We start from the raw sequence: 10,582 nt of genomic DNA on the forward strand, positions 1-10,582 counted from the left end.
TCTGTCGTACATGTAATATATTCTCCTGAAAAGGTGACGATCATTATAGATTCGAACAAATTTTGTCTGGACTCATTCCAGAGACAGTCACAAGTATTGAGGAACAGAGTTCCGTACAACTGAGCAGTATTCTAGTGCTACGTGTGTCGGTGGTCAGACTGAACCCTCTGCTTGGAGTCTTGGGCGTGGCAGAGTTTGTGGGCACAGTGGTCTGTATCTCGCTTTTCCCTCTTTGTTTCAGAGCAACATTGGCCTCATACTGCACGCTGTCGGCGAGTACGACCTCTCACTGCGCTTCCTTGAGAATGCGCTCAAGCTCAACATTGCGTGAGTCCTCTTCCTAATTTGCACTCTATTTGACATTGATCGTGACTAGGCCTGCTTCTAACGGGAGGGAAAAACTAAGGCCTTCAAACTTAAAAAAGGAAAACAAAAGCTGAGAAAAAGAAAACTGCAAAAGAATTCAATTTTATGGCCAATTTTTATTTACAATGCACAGGTGCGAGAAAAACCTCAATATTTCCCAGCGAACATCAATTTAACAAAATCCCTGATGTGATGAAGGTACGAGGAATAAGTGAAGTAATGTCCCTTAGAAAACATGTACATTTAATCTTGATATAACGAAGGAAGTGTTGCTGCAATTTCGTTACAAAAAAAAAAAAAAAACGTCCGGGCGGAGGGAAAATTTCTACGTGACAATGACGGCGGAAGAGAATGGGTCTGCAGTGCGAGCAACTTTATCAACCAGTATGAACGGGCATCCTTGTGGGGCTAGAGGGCCCTCCTCTCATTTTCTTTTCCTTTTCTTTTTCTAGATTTGTCACCAGCAGAGGCTCTCCTTTGCTGTGACGTAAACTTGTCGCAACTTTTCTCCTTATGCTTTGTCCTGAGGCAAGGCATAGGTGGTGCTCCTCTGTCTACGGCAAACTTGTGTTTGCAGATTTCTCACAGGGTTCTAAAGAAATAGAGAACTCGAAACTCACGGAGCGCTCTTTACGCATGAAAATGCTTCCCGCGCACGTTAGCCATACACCATAGATGTACACCGTGGCAGGCAGCGTTGGCATTGCACGCACGAACCGAAATAGGCAGCTGCCGCTAAAGCTCATCATTGCTTGCAGAATGGAACTCGTGGCGAAACACAGTTATCGAGACACTACCACCCACAGTGAGTTGGGGCTTGCAAGCTAAGGAATGCGTTAACAGTGAACAGGTGCTGCTGCATTGTCGCGAAAGATGCAACCAAAGACTGAAAAGAATGAAATTCCAATTGTGGGGCCACTTTACAGGCCAGCAGGCCTACTACATGTGTGAGCTCGAGTTATCGCCAACAGTGCCTGTGGCTCTAAAAAGTGTTGACTGTGCCGAGGGGAGGAAATATCTCGCTCAAGTGTCCTAGCCAGGCTAATACCTGGGCTACACAGCAGTTTCAGAGGCCTTTTGAGGGCCTTCGAACCAGTTGTCTATCGAGCGGTGCATTGACTACCTTTTACCTGACTTGTAGTTAAGCGCTCAACTGTCAATTGAAAGTTGCCATGTAGAACATGCATAATCTGTCATTTTTAATGGTGTGTGGGTTTGGAAGTCTGGCTTTGCAGGAGTGGCATACTGGTGTGTAGTAACTGCGTGGCGGTAGAGCATGGCAGGCCTCACACGACCCTTTCCTCCTTGATCAACTGCATGTGCAGGTTCTACGGCAGCCGCAGCCTGAAGGTGGCGGTGAGCTACCACCTGGTGGCACGCGCACAGTCCTGCCTGGGCGACTTCCGGGGAGCCCTGCAGAATGAGAAGGAGACCTACGCCATCTACAAGGCACAGGTGAGCAGGGAAGGGGAGAGGTGGTGGCCACGCTGCTCTCGACTGACGAGCGAGCTGGTTAGGGAACACTCACTATTCCTGGCACTCCAAGGAGGAGAACCCTGCCAAAATGGCATTGGAGGCTGACTTTTTGCTCTGCACATTTTCCAAAGGACCTTTTTTGTGCACGTCTTCCTCGCCACATCCCATCCTTTCTCCTCTTCCTCCTCCTCCTCCAGCTGGGCGAGGAGCATGACAAGACGCGGGAGAGTTCCGAGTGCCTGCGGCACCTGACGCAGCAGGCGGTGGTTCTGCAGAAGAAGATCAACGACATCTACAAGAAGAACACCACCGCTGCCCTGCCCCCCATACAGGTGGGTCGAGGTCACTCTTTTCTAACAAGTGCAGCACAAACAGCACTCCGAGACGGCCTGTTGGAAGAAGGCACGGGATCTCAACTGTTGGAAGTTTCGGGGGTTCTTCACGCCTTGTTTCATGCACGGGCAGGAATTTGAAGAACATAGAGGCAAAACTTGATCTAATGAAACCCAGTTTTACAAATTTCCCAATGTAGCCAACAAATTTGGATTCCCCTGTGGGTGCCTCTCAGCCCAATGCTTTTATGAACTCAAAGTGACGAAATAGATTTAGCGCCATTTTTGATTCAACGAAGTACTTCAAATTCCGCGAGCTCTCAAAACCAGCCACGAGGAACAGCTTTGTCAGCTTAATGAGGTGGCAGCAGAACTGAGCTTCCACAACTGTCTGAGCGCTGACGCAGACACCGACATGACAGAGGTTTTGACTGATGAAGAAATTGTACAGTTAGTTTCTGGCGCACAAGGGGTGTAGGAGGATGCTGACGACCCAGAAACTGCTAAGCTCTTGTGTCCGCTTCAGGCCAGGTGATGGGCGATATTGACTTGCTCAGATGCTTTGCTGGGGCTCACGAAGGAACTGAGGACGCGTCGAACGTGCTTGCATGTTATGAAAAGTCTGTACGCCCATTGCTAACGAAGCGCACGCAGGCGAAAGTCACAGGCTTTTTTTGCTAGGAAATGAATTCTTTTTCTCCAGAACCCCTAGCATTTTATTGTTATTCCACTGTGGACTAAGCTCATTCGTAAATTATCGGCAGGCAAGCCCCGCCGCGGTTGCCACAGTTACGACGTTGTGGTAGCTGCTGAGATGTGCGTCCCTTTAGACATAGAGTTTATGGAATCAACTGATTGTGATATGACAGTCCCGATTTTACGAAGTTCTCAATTTAACGAAATAATTTACTGTTCCCGGTGGCTTTGTTAGATGGAGTTATTACTCTAGAACCAGCCCATAACTCATAACCAGCCCATAACCCATAACTCACAAGACATAACTCACTAGACAGGATTGATGGCCAACTTTGACCTGTCCCCTCTGTGGTTGTGTCTTTTGAGCTGGTTTTATGTCTGTCTTGTCTATTCTGTGCTCGCGTCTGTGCATTTTGGGCTGGTTTTATTTTCTTGAAATGATGAGCGAACAGGCTTAGTCTTCCTACAACGTAGGTAGCCCATTATCTCGTTAAAATAATAAAACAAAATGATTAGCAGCACCATTTATGAGAGATTATGGCCTTGATTTGGCAGCACAGTCACGTGAAAGGCAATTTCTCTCTCTCTCTCTCTCTCTCTCTCTCTCTCTCTCTCTCTCTCTCTCTCTCTCTCTCTCTCTCTCTCTCTCTCTCTCTCTCTCTCTCTCTCTCTCTCTCTCTCTCTCTCTCTCTTTGTATGTGTGTACGCACGCACACACTCACTTTCACACACACACACACACACACCTGCCCTGCTTCAGCAAAAGGCAAACCAACTCTCTATGTTATCTTTCTGTTGGAGGGAGATGGCAGACAGTGTGTCCATTAGTGCTCAGCTGTGAAGTTGCTCTAGTCCTTGCCTAGGTATTCTGGAAATGCCCTTTTTATCCAATCTGGGAAGCCAGTGTGCCATTGTGAATAGCCATTATTCATGTCACTTGCTGCGTGAGCTAATTTTCGGTGGTTTTTCAGGACGCTTTCTCTCTGTGTTAACACTTCCTCGTGTTCTCTTCTGTTCTCTGTGTTCCAGATCCAGGCACCTTCCCAGAGCAACGTCCTCGAGATGCTCAACATTATCAACGGCATCCTCTTTGTACAGATCAGGTGCGGAGCAGAGACCGCCTTTATTTATTTATTTTTTTTCTGGCTGCATAGTGATTGCCAATTGGATTGCTGTCTGTATATTTCGAAGCTGGTAGCTGCATTCCATATGGAAGGATTGAAACATGTTTGCTTGGGCTACATTCTACCCACTATATTTTGGTTTGACTCATTTTGTTTTTATTATAACTAGAAATAGTGTGCTTAGCCCAGTTGGCGTATGTGCAGTTGACAGCACCTACCCTTGTGAACAAATGCAGTGGTTACTCTGCTGTAGTTTTCCGCGACAGCCGCAGCTGTGGTAGCATTCATGTCACGTTCATGGCATTGAGGAGAAGTCTTGAGGAATGTTGGAGATTTTTAATGACGCGTAAGACCCTCGAGTATTTTCGTGTGCTGCTTGCATTCCTGTTCCGAGTGCTTTCCATTCGTGTTAAAGTGTACCTAGCGTAATGCACATACCTGACATAATGCATGCCTTGGTGTGTGCAGCGTTGTCTGTGAATTAACTGAACTCCACATTCATTTATTTATTTCAAATACCCTCGCAGCCTAACGGTCATTAGAGAGTGGGAACTAAACGCGGATAACTAAACGACCATCACCACTTAAACTTAACGTCTCGCTTTTTTTTTTTTTTTCCCGTGCCCCACCCAGTCCCCAAGACATCGAGAACTTCAAGGCCGAGTTTGAGCGTCGACAGCAGCTGGCCGCAGCTGAAAAGGCCAAGTCTGCCGCCGCGTCTTCCGAGGGAGACGGTGCCGCCGCCACCAAGGATGCGTCGGACTCTAAATCCAGTGATGCAGCCGATGACAGTGCGGTGAATGGTGAGAAAGAAGAGGCCACCAAGGAGCCGCAGTCGTCTTCCGAGGCCACCGGATCGAGTGCCGCCGTGTCCGACGCGCCCAACCGATGAAAGTGACGTTTTCCCGTGCTCGTTCGTCGACATCGCTGCCGCGATCAGAGAGGCACACCTCTCGACAGTGAGGACTGAGAAGACGTTTTCTGCTGGATATAGTGCCCACCACATTGCCTCTCTCCCTCCTTGATCACCCGATTGTTTTTCTGTTTTTTTTTTTTGTATACATAATTTGCGAGTAGCATTGTAAATTGCGTCAGCTCTACTTTGTGTTCTTTCTCACTCCCTCTGGTTTTTTTTTATTATTTCTTTTTTCATTTTCTGTTTCTCATGGTGAGTAAAAGTAATCATGTAGGAAATACTTAGCGAATTCGCCAAATCGAGTGTGTATTTTTTTCTTTTTTTTTTGTGAAATAAGTGAGAATTTTTTGTTTGTAGTGTTCTCTTTTTCCGCAAGCATGCTGTGCATGTGTTTTGGCTCAAGTTGAAGGCTTCTTCCCGGTAGATGCAGTTTTTAACCCACAGGCCGTATATACTTTTTTGCTCTTTACAATAAGGCCATGCCTGGTGATCGGCGTACCGTTTTCTCTTTGTGACAAAAACTTTGTGTGTGTGTGTTTGTGAAGTAATACTTTTGACGGGTCAATGAAACGTGCTGTGTTTGTGTGCAGCGAGCACGTCTTGCAGTTTGGACAAGTATAATACGCATTTGATGTGTACAACGAACAGGCCAGAGAACTAGTTGTTGGGGCATAATGACTGACCAGTGGTTGAAGTTGTTCGATGTTGTTGTTACTGCTTTGAGAAAAGCTTTTGCCAGATCGAGTATTTTCATGCTTGTAGTGTCAACAGCCTGCAGTCTGCTTGAGGGAACACTTTAACTTTGTATGCAAGCATGGAATCCTGGGAAGGCCATGAAAGATATAAATGTTAAGCTACTATACAACATCGCTAAGCCTTTCTAGCACTATTTGAGTGAGAGCTGGGGCGTTCTTGGCGTGCTTGCTGGGGCAACAACAAATTATTGTTTGAACTTGACCCGTCCAGGGATGTATCGGTCCCTTATTTTGTGGAGAGCTTGAGTGGGTTAATGTGTGCAGGCAGAAATGAGCTTGTTACTGTAACGCCAGACATGTTGGCTCTAACTTGAGGAAAAATATTTTTTGAATTACCTGAAGGGTCATTAAACTGCAATTCGAACGGTTTCTTAGAGAAAAAAATTTGCAAAAATGGTTGATGCATTTTCGGGAATAATTTAATAATGAACAGAGCTGGAGAGGCTCATAGTGCAATGAAAAGCGTTATATTGTAGCTGCTGCTGTTGCTTTTGCAGTCACTTTTTACGTTTGCAGCGAATTGTTCCCAGTGCTTTGTTAGGCGTTTGCTGTTGAGTGACACGATAGAGTCCTACGCGCTTTCTGTTGGAAAATGAGCTTGTTTGTTTGGGCGAACGTTTACAGGCGGTTTGAGTGCAACATCTGTTTTCTGTTTGCAAGTTATCCGTCCTCACTGCAGCTGTGTAGTTGGAGGGTCTCGCACTCGTCTTGCTTTGGAAAGTGTATATGGTTGTTGTTAAGGCGGGGAGAGGGCTTCGCACTCCACTACTATAACAAGTTTTGGACTGAAGCGGTCAGAGTCACTAGGTCAAGTCATTGTGAAGGATATCTTTTGTTCAGTATTGCATACATCAAGCAGAAGTCTGCATGACGGAGGGCTTTAGGTGAAGACAGGTCACCCGGTAAGCTTCAGCTGCTGACAAAAATTGTGACCCCATATAAACCATCTATGCAAAGGTCCTTTTTGCACAAATCTAGGGCATCGACTTCGACGCATCATCGTTACGCCAGACTATGTGCACTGCTGCTTGCATTCCAGTTGGCAACGGCAGGACAGTCAGTGGCAGTGCAAGTGTAATCGTGATCAATTTATGGCGGCAAATACAATTATACAAATCTTAATGCTTTGTGCTCAATTCTCGGTGTCGACGGGAGAGAGTTTAAAAAGTCAGCAGCGTACTTTTTTGCCAAGCTTTTAACTTTACAAAGAAGGCTTGCGGCATGTTTTGGTAGACTGTGTTAGTTTCCATAGCTCATTCTCTCTCTCGACCTTGTCTGCGTAGCCTGTTTGTAGAGCTAGTCACACGCCATGGCCGGCGAGACAAGTGAAGGAAGCTGGTGCCTTGCCCTAAATGTCTAGACAGTGATGCATTTGAGGGGCCTTTCCGTTACGTTGTGTATCTTGTCTAATGCACAGTGTCTTCCTTTCTGCACGACCATCGTGATTTGTCGCCGGGCAGTCATTGCAGTGCAGGAGGTGTTAGCGACTTGAAGGTGCTGGTGTGACGAGAGCGTCTTGAGGCTGCTAAGGGGCTGGTATGCACAGAAATGCGCCACTTTTTCTTTTTTTTTTTTGCCAGGTCTTGCATTTTCGAGCACTTAGCTGTGCGTAAACCATGTCGCTCATTTGCGTGCCGGAGGGAGCTGTGTGTTAGCATCCTCGTCGCTCACTGGGCTTGACTTGGTTCAGCCACAGCACCGTTGGTTTTACGCACTGAACGTTCAACCAAGAGAGAGCCACACTGTTATCGGTGCAAGTTTCTTGCTTTGTGCAACACTGGGGTGAGTCTAGAGGACCACTTACTTGCACTGCTGCTCCCTTTGTCATGCTGAAGTTTAGAAGTGTAGTCATGTTTTGTGTTGGCCTCCGCCATGTTTCCTTTTTCTTCATGCCACCGTGTAACATCTATTCTTGGCTCTTTTTTTTAAACATTCAAAGCCCTCTCATCAGTGTAGACATGCCACCAGAGCAAACAACAGAATGTGGGTGCTGCTATTAGTGCATGTACGCCCCCCAAAGTACAAGTTGCAGCAAGAGACTGCCATTGTTGGGATGCAGTGCTACGCTTAAGAAAGAAAGAAAGAAAAATGCTCGGTTTAGCAGTTCGTCCGTTCCTTGGACAGCGATCGAAGAAGGAAAAAGGCTGAAAACTGAACTTTGAAAAGCTCGTTCGATAGAGCCTTCCCCGAGCGGTTTGTGCATGGAATTTAAAAGCTGTGGCTGCCAACAGACACTTTTCGGATGCCGAAAGATGCGTCAGCATACATCAGCATACATGCTGGACAAAAGGAACAAGATCGTCGTAGCTTTATGTAGACTGCACTTGTATTTAAAGGAATGGCACTGTAATTTGTAGTGGCTTTTGTGCCGGTCATTTGTACTGGGCACGAGCGGGCAAGAAGGAGCAGCGTTTGGCCAAAGGTCAACTAAACAGCTAAACCTCCCCGTCGATGTGCCATTGCGAACATAAACGCCATTTTGTGGATGCCTTAATTAAATTAGGTAGCATAACTCCCCCCCTCCCCTGTTGCTGCGCTCAGTTATATATATATATATCCCATTGGTTGGCAGGTAGTTGTTGAGTATTAGCGATTGCGTAGAAGCTGGGCTTTATTTTTCTCCCCCCCCCCCCCCCCCCCCCCCCCGCCCTTTCCACGGTTGAATAGGTCCTAGCATTCCATGTGGTTTTTTCATAGAGAACAATTGCCTAGCGAGTTTCTTGTACAGAGAAAAGAGTCGGCCTGTAAGGTAGCCATTGTTTACAAAAATAAAATGTTGCACCTGTGCTGACCGGTCTGTCCGAGTGAGTTCTTTGCACTCCACCTGGTGGTGACTGAATTGAACGAAGTGTACGTGGTGACGGGTTCACATTGTGGGCCATTAAGGAAGACTGCTATGCTGCCCAGTACACCTTGAAGCGAGTGGAAGTTTCTGCTTTCCAGTCCCTTAAAGGGACACTGCAACACTCTTTGAGCAGTGCAAGTAAACCTGCGCGACATTTAGATTATACTGCCAGGAATACCTGAACCAAGTATTACACGTGCACGTGAATCAGTCAGGAAAAACCAACCGCGCTCTCTTCGATTTTTCTCATTATGCACCCCTGGCATGGCCTAAACGACGTCATTACGGCCATGGCTGTCCGATTGGCTGTCACTGGTCAACTTCGTAGCTTATTTTTCGCATTTCCTGTGACGATCCGCTGTCGTCTGCCCTGTGTACCGACCTGTGTACCAACCTCTTCTATGCCTGAACCTGTACACACAGTTTTGGCGTTTCTTTTGTGTTTTGAGTGCATGCAGAGTTTGAGCGATGAACTCAATACTTCCCTTTCAACCGGACCACTCGACAACAAATGTTTATTGCTCCAAAAACGCCCTACCAGCCTGAGTGCGCGCTTGCGAACAGGCAGCCATGCCTGCTTTTTTGCGGTACCAGACTGGAAATAGACCCCACAATATGGTGGCGAAAAGGAGAAAACTCCCCGGCCTGTGATATATCGAAGGCTGGGAACGCGAGCCGCCTCCCTCTCTGGGAGAGAGCACACTTGTCCGCGGTCGAGTTGAGAGGGAACAGCTGTGCGCACTTTCTCATCGTGCATAGTTTTGGCGATAATGAATGGATTTTGATAATTCTTGCGGGAGGCGATTGCTAGGACAACAGACTTTACCCCAAAATACATTCCGAGTAGTCGATGGCAAGTGCTGCAGGGCCCCTATAAAGAGGCCATTAGGGTTGCAATGCAACTTTGTTCAGATTGACGGAATAGCCCTTGGTAACTTACACCCCTGCCACATGGCAAATTTAATGTCATTCCCAATGAATATCATTAATTCGACTTAATGCCATTTTCTGGACGTGCTGCTACACGGCCAAAATTAGTCGTGCAAATGATGGCAGTTGCGATGGGTAAAAACTTGCGTAGAGAAAATATTTCAGTAAGCCCTCCAATATTTGCGAAAACTGAGCGAGAAGAGCATAAACACCTTTACTGCACTTTTGAATGCACTTTAAGCGCAGTTGCAGCAACTTATTGAACACAGTTAAACATGTTCGATTCCCGGCCGCGGCGGCCGCTTTTCTGATGGAGGCGAAAAGCAAAAACGCCCGTGTGTACGAGATTTCGGCGCACGATAAAGATCCCCAGGTGGTCAAAATTAATCCGGAGCCCTCCACTACGGCGCGCCTCATCGCCTGCGTTGCGTCGGCGCGTTAAACCCCGCAATCAATCAATCACAGTTAAACATGAGCCAAGCTAAGTCAAGCTAGCACTCAAGCGGGACTAGCAGTTTTCTTTTTTACAACTCTATTAGGCTTGTTGCATATGAATAAATAAATGACTAAAAAATTATACGCGTGTAAAAATATTATAATGCTACTGGCAGTCTGTTTTGGGTGGACGTTCCCATGTAGTCTGGGGGGTCAAGATAAGTCCCTAATGTCATTTTGATCGAATGTCATTACATTTTCTCGTGTGTCAGCAATCAAATGTCATTTTGAACGAATGGCATTGAATGAGAGTGACATTAAATTTGCCTTGTGTTTATTTCAGCCACGGAAATAGTTTTTTAACCATGATGAAATTGCAAGAGACAGTGAAAACTTTTGTATGTCACGTTACACTGGCATAATATTGACAGGTTTGATGCAATATGGGCAAGCACTAAAGCATAGTTAGCACACTAGTGATACGATCAAACACAACTAGAGGCCCAACTGCAACCGCCCAGTCATGTTTTTTGGCAATGGCTTGGGTCAGTGGCTGCCAATCACACAAGCAAGATTCTGCGATGCGAAAAATCACCGGGAAGTTGCTACGGAGGGGCCACTTTTGATTATGCTTTCTTTAATTAGCTCAGTTATTTGTTTGAAGCTTGCCACAAAACTGGCACCATTGTTGTATAGACAAAGCAGTC

General features: G+C 46.5%; 1 protein-coding gene across 1 annotated transcript in view; it reads left to right on the forward strand.

Moving 5' to 3' along the window:
* Clu (clustered mitochondria protein homolog) overlaps positions 1–8,456 on the forward strand; it is a 50,759-nt gene extending 42,303 nt beyond the window's left edge. The window contains 5 exon segments of the mRNA XM_077678732.1: positions 242–327; positions 1,692–1,821; positions 2,040–2,174; positions 3,900–3,973; positions 4,628–8,456. Coding sequence (XP_077534858.1) covers positions 242–327; positions 1,692–1,821; positions 2,040–2,174; positions 3,900–3,973; positions 4,628–4,886 — 684 coding nt within the window. The 3' untranslated portion in view covers positions 4,887–8,456.
* Positions 8,457–10,582: the final 2,126 nt, after the last annotated feature.

Source organism: Haemaphysalis longicornis, unplaced genomic scaffold, assembly GCF_048455015.1.
Source record: "Haemaphysalis longicornis isolate Haplotype H1 unplaced genomic scaffold, Haemaphysalis longicornis Haplotype H1 scaffold_7, whole genome shotgun sequence".
Lineage (NCBI taxonomy): Eukaryota > Metazoa > Arthropoda > Arachnida > Ixodida > Ixodidae > Haemaphysalis > Haemaphysalis longicornis.